Here is an 18,067-nt window from a genome sequence, read left to right on the forward strand (position 1 = left end):
GGCATGAAGCAGGCAGCAGATGCGCTGCTGCTTCTTCCGTCCTTTGCCGTTGGAGTGCAGCCCCCTGCCATGCTCACCCCTCTGTGTGGGGATGGGGCAGGTGGTGACAGCCTGCTCTACCCCTCACCTGCCTGAGCCCAAGGAGCTCAGCCCCATGGCAGAGCTGCTGGTCTAGCCAAGGGCACAGGCAGTAACCCTGCCTGCCCCTGCCCGGAGCACGGCCCCCCCCACATGAGGGTCCTGCATGCACATACCCTGCCCAGAGCACACAGGCACAGAGCTGGGAAGGACCTGGTTTAAGAAACTACACAACAGCAAAACAAACACGTACAAATGTAGTGGAGTGTCCAACCCAGCCCCTGCAGCTCCCAGGGCATGCGGGGCCTTGGCCTGCAGCTGGCAAAGGAGCTTCCTGGCAGCGTGGGGGCCTGGGCCCTGGGTCCGTGTCACAGCAGAGACCCCAGCCATGCTCAAGGCCCTTTCTTGCTGCCCGGGGGCTTCTCAGTGCGGCGCTCCTTGCTCTCACCTTCATCCCTGGCCTGCTGCTGCAGCCACATGCCAGCGTACACACCACTCTTCTGCAGCAGCTCCTCATGCCTGTGGGGAGAGTACGGGGGTGCAAGGTCCCGAGCTGGTCCCAGAGCCAGGGAGGGGATCCTCAAGGGGAGGCAGCACTAAGCCCTCCCCCATGCTCACCTCCCTCGCTCCACAATACGCCCATCCTTGAGCACCAGGATCTGGTCTGCACCCACCACGGTGGAGAGCCTGCAGGGGAAGGCAGGGTGTTATCCTGGCTCAGAGGGGAGAGGGCCTGGGACAGGGGTTTGCACAGTGCAAGGAGCCACAATCGCAGGGACTGTCACCTCCCAGGCTGAAGGACAGCTCTGCAAGTCCCTCTGCGGGGGCCTGGCCAGCTGGGAGAGCTCAGCACCTCCCAGATCAGCCCTTTCCCCATCCCTACCTATGTGCAACAACGATGGTGGTGCGGTAGGCGCAGACCTTGGCCAGGGAGGCCTGGATGTTCCTTTCAGTCTCTGTGTCTAGCGCAGACGTGGCCTGTGGGAGAGGTAGGACGTAGGGGAGGGACATGAGCAGCACAGACAGCCACTGGGGCAGGGGCTGCTGCAGAGCAGAGCAAGGCTGGGCTGGGGGCTGCAGCCGTTACCTCATCCAGCAGGATGATGCGGGGACCCTTCAGAATGGTGCGTGCAATGGCGACGCGTTGCTTCTCTCCCCCGCTCAGCTTCAGTCCCCGCTCCCCCACCTGGGTGTTGTATCCTGCAGGCACAAGGGCAGGAACATACTGCACTGGTGTCCTCCCAAGACGGGGACTGGGGCCCTGCTGCCCAGAGGGGGTTCCTGCCGGGACCACGCAGCCACCTGGCGCAGGCTCAGCCCATCCCTGCCCAGGGACTGATTTAGCCCTGGAGAGATGGCAGGGAGAGGCAAAGCAAGGCACAGGGTCGCACAGGTGCCCCCATGGGGGATGTCATCCAAGGACACCCGTGAGGGCAACTACAAGGTCATGGGGGACCTCAGGACAGCAGGGGAGGGCAAGGAGGGGGCCACGGGGGTCTCACCTTCAGGGAAGGAAAGGATGCGGTCATGGATGTCAGCAGCCTGGGCTGCCTCCTGCACCTCCTGGTCGGTGGCCAGGACCCGTCCGTAGCGGATGTTGTTGGCGATGGTGTCATTGAAGAGCACCGTGTCCTGGGGCACCACCCCGATGTGAGTGCGCAGCGACGCCTGCTTCACCTGGGGAAGCAGGGGGTGAGTGCTCAGCCAGAGACACACCCCCACCCAGAGACACACACCCCCCCAAAATCCAATCCTACCCCTCCACTGTGAGCCCAACACCCCACTCCTCACAGAGTACCTGCTCCAAGGTGCCCTCTGGAGCACAGGCTCAGCTGCATCCGCCCCGTGGTGGGGGGGACCCTGCAGTGCCCTGGCCCTACCCAGGGAGCCCTGGCCAGTCTCCACCATTTCAGCCCAGGGGGCCTGCTCCTGGCACAGGCACCAGCCTTCAAATGGGCTGTGGGGCTGTGTGCCTCACACCTGCCCAGGGAGATGCCAGTGCCTGCACCAAGCAGTGCTACAAAATCCAGAGGAGCTGGTGTGCCCCCCCCCACTGGCCCCTGCAGGACTCCCACCCTCACCTGGGAGATGTCCTGCCCGTCAATGCGGATGCAGCCACTCCGCACGTCATAGAAGCGGAAAAGCAGGCGGATGATGGTGCTCTTCCCTGCACCTGAAGGTCCCACCTGCACGTGAAGGCAGTGTGACTTGAGACCAGAGGGTCCCCGCTGCTGGAGGCCAGGTCCCGTTGGGGGTCTGTCCCTCCCACCCCTGTACTTCCCAGCCCCTCTTCCCCCATCCCACCCTCCAGCAGTGAACCCACACTCAAGGTCCCATTCTCACCAGGGCCAGGGTCTGCCCGGGCATCACAGAGAAGGAGACATCCTGCAGGATTTCCTTCCTGAGAGAGGGAGATGGAGAGGAGCTCAGGGCCACCTCCCCTGCCCCGTGTCCCTGTGCCACACCCCACAAGCTTGACTTGTCCCACCCTGCCACCCCATGCCCACCGCACTGTACCCATCCACGTAGCTGAAGTGCACATTCTCAAACTCGATCCGCCCGGTCTCCAAGCGCAGGTTGCCAGCGTTCACCGCATCCTTCACCTGCCGAAGGGTGAGACGTGGCATCAGAGCCAGCCCCTCCCCAGGGCAGGACCATGGGGCCGTGCCAGGGAGCAGGGTCCGGGAAGGTGGCACCCACCTCCTGCTCCTCATGGAAGAGCTCAAACATGTTCTCCATGTCCACAAAGGAGTTCTGGATCATCCTGGAAGGGGCAAAGACCAGAGGGAAGGCTTTGGGAGTGCGCATCCCAACCCAGGCACTCATGGGGAGGGGGACCCCAGGCACCCCCACAGCTCCCAGCATTACCTGTAGTAAGTCCCAAACCAGTTGAGTGGCGTGTAGAGCTGGATGATGTAAGTGCCAAAAAGGACAAAGTCCCCCACCTGGAAGGGACAGGGGAGAGGTGCCCATCACCACCAGCCCTTGGGCCCCACCCCGGGCAGGCTGGCATCAGTCGTACCTGCAGCTTGTTTTCGGTGACGAAGTAGGCGCAGAGCAGGGACCCCGCCAGCAGCCCCAGGCCGATGACCATGTTCTGGGTCTGATTGAGGAGGCCCAGCGAGGCACTGACCTTCCACTCCGAGACCTGGAAGAGGCAAGGTCCTCTGGGATGCTGCCACCTCCAAACCAGACCCATGGTGAGCTCCATCCTCCCCGCAGGTGCCCATGAGGCTCGGCTCCTTCCCCCCTCCGAACTCCCCCACTGGTGCCGAGTGCCCCGTACCTGGTACTTGATGATGGCATTGTTGAAGCGGTCCACCTCGTAGCTCTCCGCATTATAGTACTTCACCTGCAGGACGGAAAGCCAGGGTCAGGGCCCGGATCAGCCCCCCCCAGTGCCAGGCAGTACTCAGCGAGACCCCCACCACCGGCAGTACCGTCTCAAAATTGAGGAGTGAGTCCACAGCCCGGGACTTGGCCTCATTGTCCCGTGTGTTCATGTCTCGCCGGTACTTGGTCCTCCACTCGCTGATGAAGATGGTCAGAGCTGCGGGCAGGATTGGGCTGTGTCAGTAGGTGCCCACTGCCCCAGATGCCGGCATGGCACCCCTGCACCCTGACCCCCCACTCACTCAGGTAGAGGCTCATACACACAAAGATGATGAGGCCAAACCAGGCGCTGAAGACCGAGGTGAAGTAAACAATGCCAATGATGATGTCCGCAATGGTGGGGATGATGCTGAAGACGATGTAGCTGGGGGCAAGAAGGGGGATGGTGTATCAGCCCAGCCCGGTGGGGCTGCCCAGCCACCCCCTGCCCACCACAGGCACACTCTGACCTGAGCAGGCTGTTAATGCTGCTGGTGCCCCGGTCCACGCTGCGCAGGACCTCACCGGTGCGACGCCCCAGGTGCCAGCGCAGGGACAGGCCATGCAGGTGAGCAAAGAGCTGCACCTGCACCTGCCGGTTGGTGAACTGCTGCACCCACACCCACAGGAAGGTGCGCAGGTTGCTCACGAAGCCGGTGGAGCCTGTGGGGCACCACGGGACAGTCAGTAGCGACCAGCGCCACCAAGGCATGCAGCCAGCTCGGAAACCCCAGCTAGGAAAGAGGGATTTGGGATGGGGCCCCATCACTTTTCCCAACCCGGGACCAGCCCTGACTGCTGTTCCCAAGACAGAGCAGCAGTAATGGGGGCGTAAGGGCATCCCCGGCCACACCAGCCCTGGCACAATGTGTCCTGCGCTGTCTCTCCCCAGCACCCCGTCCTTCCTGGCGGTCCTTACCAGCACCTCCACCCTGCAGGAACTTCAGCCCCACGTAGATGCAGACAGTCCAGACCAGGGTGTGCCAGGGAGCACCTTCAGTCAGCTCGTTCACTGGGGAGAGGGTGGCAAGGGTCAGGGCAGAGGGGCAAGGACCATTGCTGGGTGCCCCATGGGAACCAGCCCCAGCACCCAGCACTGGTCCCTGACCCCCTGGACCCCGCTCCTGCCAGGTTTCTGCAGGCCCCCAGGTCATTCGCAACACCCCCCAGCACTTGATGATGCCATGAGCAGCCCCTCACACCGAGCTCCAGGTGCCTCACCGATGTTTTTGTAGTAGATGGGGACAAAAACATTGATGGCCCGCTCCAGCCCCATGAGTGCCATGCAGAACAGCACCAGCCCCTGCAGCAGGTGGTTGCCCCTCGGCCACATGTACGGCACCAGCAGCCGCAGCTTCCTCCGGATATCCTTCCAGGTGGAAGCGGTCCTGCCTGCATCGGACAGGAGCGGCTAGGGGAGAGCAGAGTGAGAGGTCACTGTCCCGGCACCCCAGCCCAGCTGGCAACAGCCCTGGGGAATACCCCACCGAGAAAACCAGCCCTGTCCTCTGAGGGTCCCCACTCCATCCTCCCAGCAGGGCCACATCCCGCTGAGAGTGGGCAGGGAGCTTGGGCAGCCCTAAACCTCACTCCTCCTGGGTCTCCTGAAGATGCTGATCCCAGGGCAGCTGTATTTCCATTTTCTCTCCAGCTCCTCCCTGGACTTGCCTCCAAACTGCTCTGGCCCCAGGACTCACCTGGCTGTTCTCCACATCCCGCTCCTCCTCGTTGACCAGCAGCATGTAGGGCTTGCGGGGCAGCCCTGGAGCCTTCAGGCCCAGGATGAAGAGCATGAACGTGCTGAGGTAACGCAGCAGCCAGAAGCTGAACTGCACCTGGATGGACAGCGAGGGGGTCAGCACCACAGCTGGCCCTCAGCACAGCCTGGCCAGGCATGGGATGAGTATGAGCTGAGAGGCAAGAATCGGGGTACAGGGATGGGGTACAGTGCAGCCATGGGAGAAGGGACACCCCACGCAGCTCAGCAGGACCCCTGGCTGAGCACAGCACCTCAGGCAGCACCCAGACCCCTTCCATCCTCCCTGCCACATCTGGCTCTGTGCCCTCTGGCTTGGGGTACCCCTACCCTGGGGGGAGCAGGGGGTAAAGGGCTGTGGGGACCAGGCAGACACCCCCGGGCCTCTGCACCTGGGGCTTGGCCAGGCCAAAGCAGGAGCTGAGCCAGATAGGGGCATGGGAAGATGTGCGATAGCTGGGCTCAGGGCCGAGACATGCAGCAGGTGCGTGGGTGCAACCTGGGAGTGTGCACACCATCAGCATGGCAGGGCCTGGCATGCACACCCCACCCCAGCACTGCAATGCCAGAGCCCCCCCCAAAGGGCCCTGTCCCCCTTCCCTGCCCACAGCCCCCCAGCCCACCTTCTGGTTGATGTCCTCCAGCGCCCACCACCACAGCGGGCTCCTCCAGCACACCAGGGTCAGGTTCTCAGCGGCGAAGGCCAGCGCCCAGAAGAGGAGGAGGACGGTGCCATGGCCCCGTGTCCGGTCATGCGCCAGCACCCGCGTATGCTCCAGCTGCAGGAGGGCAACGGCGCAGCCCCAGCTGAGGGCCCAGAGGCAGGCGTGCAGCAACATGTACCCATAGAGGCGTCCCAGCCCCCCTGCTTGCCACAGCAGCCCGCCAAAGGGCTGCAGGGCGAGGAACAGGGACAGCAGGACCTGGCCGTGGTAGAGGCGGGAGCGGGGGATGTACTTGGGCTCCATGGCGCGGCCGAAGCGGACGTAGCAGGCGTACTGCAGGGTGCCCAGCAGCAGGCAGGTGCTCAGCAGCACGGCCGGCACCAGCGTGAAGAAGAAGCAGGGCTGGAAGCCCTGCTGGACCCAGGCCTGGGCGATGGAGCCGTTGCCCTCACAGTAGCCCCCCAGCACCGCCATCCTGGCAGGTCACTGCCTGCGGAGAGAAGAGGGTCTGGAGCAAGGGCGCAGGGTGGGCTGTTGGGTACAGCCGCAACGAAGGACTGGCGGCAGGATGGTATGGCCAGGCAGAGGGGAGGCACTCGTGGGGACAGCGTCAACAGACACAGACACAGGGGACACGCGGCATGCAACGCGCTCACACGCATGCATGCAAGCAGGGCCAGCTTTGCCTGGGGATGAGCATGACCACCGAGCCAGGATCCACTTTGCAGGGCTTGTCAGTGCCCGAGGGGGGGAGGGGGTGTAACACTGCAGGGGGCCTCCCCTTGGGGGTGCACTCGGACGTGGGGGGCAGTGAGACCACAGGGATAGGAAGGAAGTGGGGTGCTGGGACCGGTCTTGGGCGGGGGGGAACAATGGGGGCAATGCAGTGACACTGCGGGACGGGAAGAGTAATGCGAAGGGGATGCACAGGGAAACCCCAGGGCAAGGGCTGGGGACACGCACGGGGAAACCGACGCGCAGGACAAGGGACAGGCGGGCGTGGGGAGGCAGGGCCGCGCCGGGACAATGCCCGGCGGTGCCGGCGCCGCTCAGCCCCGGGGACAGGCGGCTCCGGGGGAGAGGGGCCGGGTCCCCGCTGCCCTCCCGCCGCCCCGCGTCCGCTCACCTGCCCCGGGCCCGCCGGCCCCGGCCCGCTCCGGGTCCCCCCGCGCCGCCACCGCCCGCCGCCCGCCGGGCCCCGGCGCCGCTCCGCCCCGCCCCGCTCCCCGCCCCTGCGCCGGCACCGCCGGGCTCCTGCGCGCCCTCCCGCCACCGGCACCGCATCCCCCGGCCCCGCCGGGGCCCCGGTGCCCAGCCCCGGGCTGCACGGACCCGCGTCCCCCCCCATAACCGCCCCCGCCCCGCAGGGCTGGGACCGGGGAGCTGCGGATGGCGTGGGAAGGGGGAGCCGTGGGCGGCGTGGGACGAACTCCCGGGGAGGGGGCCAAAGCGGGGTGGCCTAGGGGAGGCGCCCCGCTCCCGCTTATCGCCGCCACCAGCCCAGCCCTGCCGCACCGCGATAGCTCCCCCCCGCCGCAGAGGTCAGGCAGGACACGGCGCTGCCCTCCCCGGGATAAATATAGCCCCTGCTTCCCCCCCCGCGGCCCCCGGGACGGAGCTGCGGGGCTCCCGGCCCAGCAGGAGCAGCCGGCAGGCACCTCGCCGCCTCCCGACGCCATCACAGGCACCGGCTCGTTCCTCCACGCCGTGGCCCGGTCCGGGTGGGCTGCACTGAGCCGCAGGGTGAAGGGAGACACAGAGGCAGGCAGGGATGATACAGCCCATCTTTATTAGACGGCTATACAGCTGTACAGCGACGGGCAACACCACGCTCCCCGGGGACCCCACGATGAAGAGTGGCTTGCCATGCACATGGGACACCGACGACACAAGCACAACATGCAGCGAGGACTCCGGCCTGCTCCCCGCCCAGCCTGTCCCTTCTGCCAGCCCAGGGATAGGCCCACACTTTCCCCCTGCCCCAGAGCACCGCCAGCTTTCAGCCCCTGAGTTTAGGGATCAGCGACAAGCCTGCCAGGAAGGCCAGGCGCAGCCTCCCGTAGTCCCCGGGGAGGCTCACCTCTATGCAGGGCAGCAGCCCAGGTGCCAGGGGATGCCCCAGGAAAGCTTGGGTTCCCAGGAAACGTCCTTTCAGTTTCCCTTCACCGTGCCCTGACAACCCCAAGCTGGAGCTGCTCTTAGGTCGTTGCAGCTGCTCCTCTGTGGGAGGACCCCAGCAGCACCCAGGTCTGTAGAGCTCCTGCCCAGCTCAGACCTGACCCCAGCTTGAGCTCTGCTTTAGCATGCTCCATTTGGTCTCTTACAGACCCACAGCACTCACAGCTCCGCTCTGTCCCACCCCATCACAGCAGGGAACCCACCATCCCTAAAGGGCCCACCCCTACACGGGCACCCAGGCCCTGCTCACACCCTGGCTATCTGCGTGCGCACCCCTGCTGCGCTGGGAGCAGCCGGCTCACCAGCATGTGCCCAGCCCGGGCTCAAAGGGCAGCGGATGACAACCCAGGCAGGGGAAAAGAGGCAGCCCCGGGCTCCAGGGATGGCAGAGGGCCTGTGCTGCTGGCAGAGGGCATGGCAAAAGCAAGCAGCCCCTACCAGAAACAAGGGGAGGAAGGGAGGGGAAAGTGAAGACTGACAGACGTTAGCAGGGGTGCAGATCCTCACAAGCTGCCACTGGAAGAGAGGAGAGGGAAACCAGAACGATGGTGGGAAGGTCTTGCCCGAGGCCACGCTGCACAGGCAGAATCCTGATCTACCCCCGCCACCACCCCAGGGCTGGGCTGGGGTCTGCCTCTTGCTTCTGGGTTCAGGGCACCCCTCCTTGCCCCCCCAGGTACGAGCCAGCTGCTTGGTATATGGTCTCCCCAGCAGCTGAAGGCATGTTGCAAGCAGGTGGTTTCAGGAGGGAAGGAGGAGCTGTGAGCCCCTGGGTGATATGTGAGATGCAACAAAGCCTTTGCTTGGGGAAGAGGAAAGGCCCAATACTGCAGAAACAGCCACATCAGGAAGACAGACCCAATGCACCACAGCCTGGGCATGGGGAAAAAGGCATTTATCACCCCCCGGGGAAGGGAACCAACACACAGAGCACAAGATCTTCAGGGTGGGCTCCAAGTGGGTCTGCAAGCACTCCCGGGAGATGCCAGCTGCCCCACCCTGGGCCCTCTTGCAGTGCCAAAGAGACCCTGCTAGCAGCCCGTATCCCACAGGTGCTGCACAGCAGGGATGATGCTGCCCTAGCCCAGAGGTATGGCACAAAGACTGCCAGCTGGGAGGGACATCAGGGACCCCACTGACCCTTCCTCACATGCAGGGAACAGATCAGCTGTCATGGGAGTTAGGGAGCTGCAGCATCCCTGGATCCTGGCCAGAGCTGTTCCCACCAGCTCCAGATCCCACCCCTACCCTTGCCAGCAGCAGCTAGGGCAGAGGGGTGGGTGACTGCCCCACTGCTGTCCTGCTCTGGGCTGAAGAGCACAACGTTGGTACTCTCCAGGAGGGTGAACGTGGCCCTGGGTACCTCCCCAGGGCCACAGGCAGGGCAGGTGTGGTGCTACAGGCTGAGCTAGAGCTCCCACAGCAGCTCCTGCCTTCACGTCGGAGGCAGGTCCCAGCTCTGGGCAGACATCTGGAGCTGGTGCCGTCTCACATCCCTTCAAAGAGCAGCTCCTGCTGCCACATCCGAGTCAGTCCACAGCTCCCCACTGCTAGTCCTGTCATGTCACCTTTCGCAGGCTCTGCAGTGATCCTCCAACACAGACAACACAGATGTGAACAGACACATGTATGTACTCACACACGCATTCACCCCACGAGTCAGAGTGGTGTTGACTTGACACACGGCTGGACACAAAAGTGCCACCGCAAAGCTGCCAGCCTGGAAGTTTTGTCTCTTCGGCAATTGATGGCAACAAAATGGAGCCCGGGACTATCCTGTCCACTCGGGACGGGAGAATAATCAGGCTGATGCCACAATCTGCTGCCCAGGCAGCTCCCAGTCTGCAACCCCCATGAGATCCCCAGTCTACAAGGCTATACCTGCAAGACAGAGAAGGGATGTGGCACTATATGGACCAGCTGTCCAGCACCCCAACCCAGCATCCCGAGTACACCTTGCCCCTCTCAGCCACAGCCTTCATCCCTACCTTGTGGATCTGTGGTGGAAGCTCATCCTCTGAGCTCTCCTCTGGCACAGGCTCTGGATGTCTCGCTGACTGCCCGTCTTCAGCCCAGCCTCCCAGAGGGAGGCGGGAAAAGTGTGATGGGGCTCTGTGTACTGTGCCCGGGTCTGCAGGAGAGGCAAGGAAGAAGATTAGCTACCTGGGGGACTGTCAGCCTTCAGGGACAGGCAAGGCTGCTTGTGCCAGCCCACAGAGGGCATTAGTTATGGGGCTTTGACCCAGGGCTCAGAACTCTGCCCTGTCTCCCCTACCTGTGATGCCACCATATCGCCGCTGGAAGCCAGTCTGCAGCGTGGCCGTCTCCTCAGCAGGCTGCCGCGGTGAGGAGAAGGGGTAGCTGGCAGAGCGAGGGATGGGGACAGGGGCACCCCGCTGAGCGTCCAGCTCCTCATGAGCACTCTCCCCACTCTCATCACTCTCTCGCCTGTGCCAAGTGTGCCTCTCAGGCTCCAGCTGGGCATGCTGCTTGTGCAACTGCAGGCCAAAACATGAGTGAGTCAGCTGCGTGGGAGAGCCCAGACACCTGAACACACCCTCCCCAACACTGCACACACACTGGTCTCAGCTCTCACTCACACTGGCATTCCAGTCACTCCAGACAGGGCACCCCAGTCCCGCCCCGCACCCCTCTAGCTGGCCCAGCTCCAGGCTGCTCACCTCGTGCATGTAGAGTGCATGGAGACTCATCTCAGTGGAAGCGTACTCTGATAGGATCATGCTCTGTAGCTGACCCTCCCAGGCGCTGCTCCCTGAGCTCACGGTCCTTGCGTCGGCACTGCCATGGGACACACAAGAGGTGTTTGCAGCCCAGGTGCCACCCACACCGCCCAGCCCCTCTCTACTCTGTCAGGCTTGCCGACATCCACTCCTGGGCTGGGTAGGAACAGATCTTCTGTAACATCTCCCCAGATGCACAAGGTGACCAGCCCTGCTATGGCACTACCTCTTCCCTACCAGGGGTTTCTTACCACTGTGGTACCTACAGGAGAACAGCAGAACCCCAACACTGTCTTTTGGGGCCAGCCTAAGCACCTGGCCCTAACTCTGCTTATGAACATGCCCCTTGCTGTCCCAGTCTGCAGAAACAAATGCCACTGTGCACCTAGGACAATAAGATGGCAATCAGACAAGGGTTTAAGGAATTTGCAGGGTGTCCGGCCACCCCTCTTCAGCCCGCAGCTCACCCAGAGGCTGTCATGGCACTGGCACCACGAGGCTGGGCTCCCTCTCCATCCCTTGCTGCCATCTGGAAGCCACTGGGAGGCTGCTGGGCAGACTGGAGCGGGGAGAAAGAACGCAGAGCCGAGGCCACTTCGGAGAGATGGCGGGAGGCCTGTCCATCCCGGCCCATGTGGAAGCCCAGTGCCGAGGAGCCTGCTATCACATTGGCAATCAGGCTGTGAGGCTGCAGAGTTGAAAGGTAGAGAACCACTGTCCTGTGCAGACTTGGAGGCCTGATCCCTGCCAGTGACATAGCACTGAGGCACCCCAGCTCTGTCAGCCCCTCTCCCACCTCACAGGGCCCCAGGACAGCCTGCTGCCTTCTCTAGAAACCCAGCAGCAGTCCCAGCAAGTGCTGGTCTATCACATTTGCATTCCCAGATACAGCCCAGGCAAGGGCAAAATCACCCAACGGGCCTGATTATCAGTTTGCCAGCACCCAGCAAGCACCCCAAGAACACCCCGCATCCCCCCCCAGCCTGGGCACCTCTGACTCTGACTGCAGGGACTGGATGGAGCTGAAGAGGGCGTTTTCAGGGAGCACAGCCTGCTGAGCCAGCGCCACGCTGCTGTCCCGGTGCACCCGCTCCTTCAGGAAGCCAATGAAGGCCGTGCTCTCCCGAGGCGGCTGCCACTTGGGGTTGGTGATGGCAAAGTGCATGAGGGACAGCTCTGTCTTGCCGTCCTCGGCCTGCTGGTAAATGGAGGCCTCCGTCTTTCCTGCTGACATCCACTGCAGAGCACAGACAGGTAATGAGGAACAGGATCTGCTTTACACCCCACCAGGCCTGGGATCCTGCAATCAGCCTGGGCAAAGCATGCAACACCCAGCATAAGTTGGGCCACGGCAGCAGCTGCTACACCAGAAGCCCCACACGAGTTCACAGCCTGGGGAAGAAGCAGCAAGCACAACGTCTTCAACCTCCCCCCCCAGAACACGCATTGCTGCAAGGAAACTGGAGAGATGGGGACTAGTCACAAAATACACAGCCAAAAGCCTCGTCTTGTGCTCTCCAGCTCACAGTAGGAGCAACTACAGCCAACAAATGACTGTTCTTAAAGGCTTCCTGCCACAGCGAGTCCGCTCCCTTCTTAGTTCATGGCCCTGTCACTAGGGAGTCTTTCCTGCACAACCTAGTTCCCAGGCACAGGAAATAGACGGATCCCCTTCCTGCCCTGCACTAGACTTTACATAATGGAAAACGCTTCCCATCTCCCTGAAGCTGCCTCTCCCCTGGGCCCAAGCAGCCCAGCTTCTTTGAGTCAGTTCTCAGCAGTCACGCTTTGTAAATGTCCAAATATCCCCCTTCGTCTCCCCGGAGGACATAGGACTCTTGATTGTGAAGACAGGCAAGGACATCAAATAAAAAAATTACAAAGCCTGGTTCACAAAATACCAAGTTAATAATCACAGCTGGGCCACAAGAGCCTTCTGGGGCTGGTGACCCATGTTGGCAGCCCCAGACACCCAGAAGGGAGGCAGATGGCCGGGCTGGGCTGCCAGGAGCGGTGAGTTATGGCATCTCATGGGTCTGAAGGACCAGGCATGCTAGTGAGGAGCCCAGGCTGCTCTCCCACCACCCACGGGACCTACCGCTGGGTGGCCATGCTGGCGCACATCCATCTGGGCGAAGGAGCAGGTGTCGCCCACACCCACCACCTCCACAGTGAAGTTGCGGAAGAAGTCAACGATGTCCAAGGACTTGGGCCGCAGGCAGACAATGAGGATCAGGGGGGTAATGATGGGACTCAGGAGCTCCTCCAGGATGAAGACCTGAGCACAGAGATGATGGGCTCAGTGTAAGCTCAAGGATATCAGAAAACCCTCGATCCCAAAGCCAGCCCCCAGCTCCAACCCATCTTCTGAGGCAGGGTGTCTCTGAGAAAGCTGCCTTATTCCACTGCCAGCCCGAGAGCTGCTCAGCTCTCCAGCAGCTTTTCCCCCCTGCAGGGATGGAGGCGAGTCCCCATCCCAGCCCCCTGCAAGCCAAGCTCACCGCTTTGTACTGGAAGAGCTGGGCAAACTCATCCCTGGTCTCATAGCGGTGGGCATTGCCCTGCCAGTGGTCAGGCATGTAGTGGATGTGTGCCAGGATGACTCGCAGCAGCTGCTCTGGGCAAAACACCAGGTGCTGGTCAGGGATAAAAGACCTATAGGACAGGACACAGAAACACCACACCATCACACCTCAGTTACTGGGAGATCTCATCCTGAGAGGGCAGGGTGACCAGCCCGTATCACAGCTCCGCCCACAGCCTTCACATCCAACCCAAACCTTCCTGCCAGCCCAGCCCTGTACAGCTCCAGCAACACCCGTCATATCTTACAATGACTGCCCCCTTCTCCTGCCTGCCCCTGACTCTCCTCAGCCATGCCGCCCTTCACCCGGGCAGATTCATGTCCACTTGCAACCAAAGAGCATGTTTATGTGGAAGGCTGCCAGCCCCACTGCTCCCCACAGCCCTGCCAGGAGCACAGGGGCAGCACAGACCCACCTCACCTGCACACCGTGATGCCCACCCCGAGCAGGGTGACAGTGGTCAGGACATGCTCAACTGCCAGCACGTCCTCATCGTAGATGGTGAGAGCAATGAGCACAGCCAGGATGGAGCCAGCAAAGAAGGCCACGTTCTTGGCCACGATGGTGAGGAGTGGGGAGATAAAGCAGTTCATGTACTTGGAAGCTGGCTTGTACCCCTTGCTGAGGCGTGAGTGCAGTTCATGGTCCAGCTCGTTGAAGTGACGGAGGTAACAGCGGCCATAGAGAGACCAGCAGCGGGCACCCAGGCTGCCCGGCTCCCGCTTCAGGATTTCTGTATAGCTGAAGAAGGCGTAGAGGATCTGCCAGATGAGGATGAGGGGGCAGAGGAGGAAGTTAGCAATACCAATCCAGAGGATACGAGTGCTGAGCTTCTCAGCCAACTCCAGGCGGTTCCCAGCCCGCTTGTACTCAGCCTTCAGGCTCCACTCATTCTCAAAAAGGGAGCCGGGTCCCCAGAAGAAGATGAGCTCAAAGTTGTACTTGAGCCCACGCGTGTAGAAAACAGTGTCTCCCAGCAGGGGCAGGCGGAAGCGGATGGGCAGCAGCGACTTGTTCACCATGGCCACCATGTAGTTCTTGAAGCGGAGGATGCGGTGGTAGATGTCCAGCTCCGTCAGCTCCTTCTTGTGGATGCAGATCTGGTGCTCCTTCTGGATCTGCACGATGCGGGCCTGCACCTCCTGCCAGGTATAGTATGGCAGGGTGGACTGGAAGGGAGCAAGTGGCAACGTTAGGGGCAGCAGGTTCCAGCGCACGCCTCAGGGTGCTGATGAGGCATGTGCAACACTGGGACACAAGGCACCTCCCTGCACTGCTTCAGCCTGCAGCGAGCAAACCCCGTAACTTGCCCCAGTGCCCTGTACCCCTAGATTAGTTTCTAACTAAAAACTGTTTCCCAGCCACTCGCTCACCAGCTGCCTCAGAGGCACAAACACACCTCACAGCTGCCTTGGATGCACAAACACAGCTCCAGGCTCCCGTGAATCCTCCCAGAACTGCCATTTGGAGTCAGCAGGGAGACATGAACAGTGGAAGGGGCTTAAGCAGTGTCCCAGAAGGAGCCTGTTGAGCCTTTTGGCTCACCCTGCCTTTCTCAAGACATGGTCTCTCCTCAAAGGACGCACATACACCTTCTGATGTCGTCCCTCAGAGCAAGGACTCTGGACTAGGCTATACGTGCAAGCCTCAAACCCTGTCTTTGACACAGAGTGACCATCACCAACTAGGCAGCTCCATGCCTCAGTGTCCCCACAGTAAAAAAGGAAGATGATGTTGTCCACAACCCCGGGAGGTACAAGAATATCCTCACTTGTGCCTTCTCTGTTGAAAGGCATCACAGAAAAGGCCAACACTGAAGAATAAACATATTGTGTGGCAGATGGCAGAGGCGTGTGCCAACAGACAGAGAGACAGGCTGGGCAGAGAGGGGTTAACACTCACTAAGTTGGCTGCTGGAGAAGAGACCAAAAGGAGCCCCATGCAATTATGGAGCAGAGGGAAGAGTGCTCATAACAGCTCTCCTGGAGAGGAGTAAAGGTGAGCTGCTTCTCACCACTCAGCAAATGCCTCCCACATCCCTTAGCAGCCCTGCATGTGGCCCTTGGCCCAGCTACTTACCATGGGGATTTTGAGGGCATTGATGTAGAAAGAGTGAATCTCCCAGTAGCAGCAAATGTTGTAGATAAATTTGACAAGCCGGTGGATCCAGAAAACCCCAGCTATCACCAGGATGCAGATGAGGAAGCTGTTTGCCTGGATTCTGCAAGGAAGAAGAGGCAAGTAGAGGGAGGCAGGCCTCGGCAGGTGCCCTGAGTACCTGAGAAAGCAAGAGCAGTGACTAACATGCCTTCCGCTGCCCCTACCTTGCACTGCAGACATTTGGAGGCAGAAAGGCATCTGGCAGAGTCACCTTAATGGGCTCACTGGGATGTTGGCTGTGATTTACCGCTTTGTTGGCAAAAAGGATGTCGTAATCAACACAGCTGATAAGAAAGGTGGTGAATGCCACCACAAAGATGAACTGCCTGTGAAAAAATGGAGCAGGTGTGAGAGAATTGCCCTTCCACCCCCCCAAAATGTAAAGGAGGGAGGGTCACGTATCATGGAGATGCATTCCCACAGCCATGGCAGCAGAAAAGCTCAAGAGCACTAGTTTCTTGAAGTGGAATGTGTGTTTGGGGTACAGAAAACCCTAATGAAGGGGAGACAAGACAAATGTAAAGGGAACCCTCCCGCCCACCCAGCTGCAGGAGCTCAGCAGATTCCTGCAGCTGTTCCCCAGCAGCTATCACAGCCACAACAGAGGGGGAACCTGCACTTACATGAGCTCAAAGATCTCTCCAATGAGCATGCAGGTGAAGCCATTCTTCTGATGCAGGTTATAGACGTGAGAGCTACAGTCAAGGAGAACAGTTTGGAGACTCCTTCCCTCTGACAAAGGATGGAGAGGCTTCTGTCCACTGGCACCTGCAGCTCCCCAGCAAAGTGTCCCTCCACCACCAATGGAAACCCCCTCACATCCCTAGTCATCAGCAAGCTGATTCTCCACTGCAGGAAAACACACTCTCCCCAGGTAAAGCACAGCTGGGATAAGAGGACTTGGTTCCATCCAAGCTCTTTTCTTCCCACACCCAATACCCAGAGGGGTCTGTCCCAGCACAGTGCAGAAACACAGCATGCCCTCAAGCCACACAAGGGTGGGCAGGGCAGGGCATCACAGAGACAGGCAAAAATGCATTTAATACCCCCAGCACACATGACCAGTACCCCCTGCTCCTGACCCCTGGTATTGTGTCTGACTAACGCCATTTTATAAGGCAAGCAGCATTCTCTGTGACCAAGTATGTCATGGATTAGCTCCCTTTCCCTCATTATCAGGGGATTCAGGGGATCAGAGGACCCTGAATGTCCTGTGAACCAAGAAGACAAACCAAAATGATTTCTTCTTCCCCTCCCCAGTGGCCTCAAGATTCCTGGGCACCAGGCTGCTTACTCCCTTCCTTATTGGCCTTGAAGGTCCCAGGCACGCAGCCAACCTGGTGGTGGTGATGAACCTGTCACAGAACAGGGAAATGTAACAACGCCAGAGCACTGTCCACAAAATTAAGGAGTTACAAGTCCTAAATGGGAACTTGGACTGAAACTGCTGCTGGACAGTGAGACCCAGGGCTCCCTGGTGGCCAGGGACACCTCCGCCGTCATCTGCTTCCTCCAACGATTAAGTGACTCGTATGCTTTTATACGATTTTTGACTCTAGATTATGATTGTTATACTGAGACAGCAAACCACGTATGAAGACCTGACCTGATCTGCAGAGAGTCCAGGTAACTAGAAACTGTATGGCAAGCAGTGTTTTAAAACTTTGTACTATGCTACTTATAAAAATGTATCACACTGATTCTGCTTACACAAATCCCATGCTATTCTGGTTATAAATTCTATGCTACCTTCTTAAGGGAATAAAGCTTTAATTGTGACTACAAGTCAATGATGCCACCACCCTGCCAAGGATCCCTGAAAGAACCCACCCGACCCCTCAGTGCTGGGTGCCAGCACCCCACGGACATGGGGGGCCTGCCAGCCCCCAGCCCCTCTGGAGTCGCGTGGTGTCCTCAGGAAAGGGGCAGAGGCTGCCCCAGCTCCAGGTTCCCCCAAGCCCAGCGCTCCCCGCAGCGGCCAGAGCCCAGGAGGTGGCGGGGCGCATCCCGCCCCAGCGAAAGGATATGCGAGAGAAGAAGAGGTCCAGGTTCTCGATGTGGTGCCAGGGAGCTGAAGGAGGAGCAGCGCAGGGTGAACGACCCTCCGGCACACCCTGTTTTCGTGCCCCTGGGGCAGAACCCCACCTCCTCCCCCCAGGCCCCCAGTCCCGGGCGCACTCCCCCCCGTCCCCAGCCACCGGGGCCGGCCGCAGCTGCCCCCGCAGCCCGGAGACGGCCGGTCCCCGCGGCCTCCCTCCCCGCTCCCCTCAGGCCCGGGCCGCGGCCCCGCCAGGCCCCAACCCGCGGTGGTGGTGCCGCCGCTCACACTTGGCGCCCTCGGGGACGTGGACGAGCAGGTCGCCGCCGCCGGGGGGTGACTCGGTGGAGGAGCTCTCCAGGCGCTGGTACTGCGTCTCGAAGTGGGCCATGGCGGGGACCCCCCGCCGCCGGCCCCGGACCGGCCACACCGCGAATGGCGGCCGCAACGCCCAATGGCGGCCGCGGGGCGGGACGAGGGACGGCCAATGGGAT

The 18,067-nt window shown here is 61.1% G+C and overlaps 2 protein-coding genes across 2 annotated transcripts; both read right to left on the bottom strand.

Annotated features, from left to right (window-relative positions):
- Positions 1-281: 281 nt before the first annotated feature.
- Positions 282-7,086, bottom strand: ABCB6 (ATP binding cassette subfamily B member 6 (LAN blood group)). Its single transcript, XM_064451398.1, has 20 exons — positions 6,998-7,086; positions 5,830-6,361; positions 5,148-5,285; positions 4,672-4,861; positions 4,370-4,462; positions 3,921-4,113; positions 3,714-3,835; positions 3,519-3,628; positions 3,365-3,430; positions 3,101-3,226; positions 2,947-3,023; positions 2,779-2,842; positions 2,596-2,681; positions 2,422-2,479; positions 2,160-2,264; positions 1,581-1,755; positions 1,166-1,278; positions 962-1,056; positions 697-765; positions 282-597 (listed from the first exon to the last, which is right to left on the bottom strand). The coding sequence occupies exons 2-20, from the start codon at positions 6,343-6,345 to the stop codon at positions 471-473; spliced, it is 2,523 nt and encodes an 840-aa protein (XP_064307468.1). The 5' UTR covers positions 6,346-6,361; positions 6,998-7,086; the 3' UTR covers positions 282-470.
- Positions 7,087-7,641: 555 nt separating this feature from the next.
- ATG9A (autophagy related 9A) lies at positions 7,642-18,027 on the bottom strand. Its single transcript, XM_064451381.1, has 14 exons — positions 17,862-18,027; positions 17,563-17,606; positions 16,159-16,223; positions 15,700-15,861; positions 15,455-15,596; positions 13,796-14,544; positions 13,292-13,445; positions 12,889-13,068; positions 11,782-12,027; positions 11,258-11,478; positions 10,731-10,848; positions 10,325-10,547; positions 10,038-10,180; positions 7,642-9,930 (listed from the first exon to the last, which is right to left on the bottom strand). Exons 1-14 carry the CDS (start codon positions 17,962-17,964, stop codon positions 9,925-9,927), a joined length of 2,556 nt encoding a protein of 851 aa, XP_064307451.1. The 5' UTR covers positions 17,965-18,027; the 3' UTR covers positions 7,642-9,924.
- Between the last annotated feature and the right edge of the window lie 40 nt (positions 18,028-18,067).

This window comes from Phalacrocorax carbo, chromosome 5 (assembly GCF_963921805.1).
Source record: "Phalacrocorax carbo chromosome 5, bPhaCar2.1, whole genome shotgun sequence".
NCBI lineage: Eukaryota > Metazoa > Chordata > Aves > Suliformes > Phalacrocoracidae > Phalacrocorax > Phalacrocorax carbo.

Bases quoted from the DNA above. Each gene is read 5' to 3' on its own strand.
- ABCB6 (XM_064451398.1), bottom strand. From the start codon at position 6,345: ATGGCGGTGCTGGGGGGCTACTGTGAGGGCAACGGCTCCATCGCCCAG. The intron at 5,286-5,829 runs GTGGGCTGGGGG...CTGTCCATCCAG, and splicing joins TGGAGGACATCAACCAGAAG to GTGCAGTTCAGCTTCTGGCT. The intron at 598-696 runs GTGAGCATGGGG...CTCTCCCCACAG, and splicing joins CGTATTGTGGAGCGAGGGAG to GCATGAGGAGCTGCTGCAGA.
- ATG9A (XM_064451381.1), bottom strand. From the start codon at position 17,964: ATGGCCCACTTCGAGACGCAGTACCAGCGCCTGGAGAGCTCCTCCACC. The intron at 15,597-15,699 runs GTAGGGGCAGCG...TCTTCCTTGCAG, and splicing joins CCAAATGTCTGCAGTGCAAG to AATCCAGGCAAACAGCTTCC. The intron at 11,479-11,781 runs GTGCCCAGGCTG...TCAACTCTGCAG, and splicing joins CCCTGCAGTCAGAGTCAGAG to CCTCACAGCCTGATTGCCAA.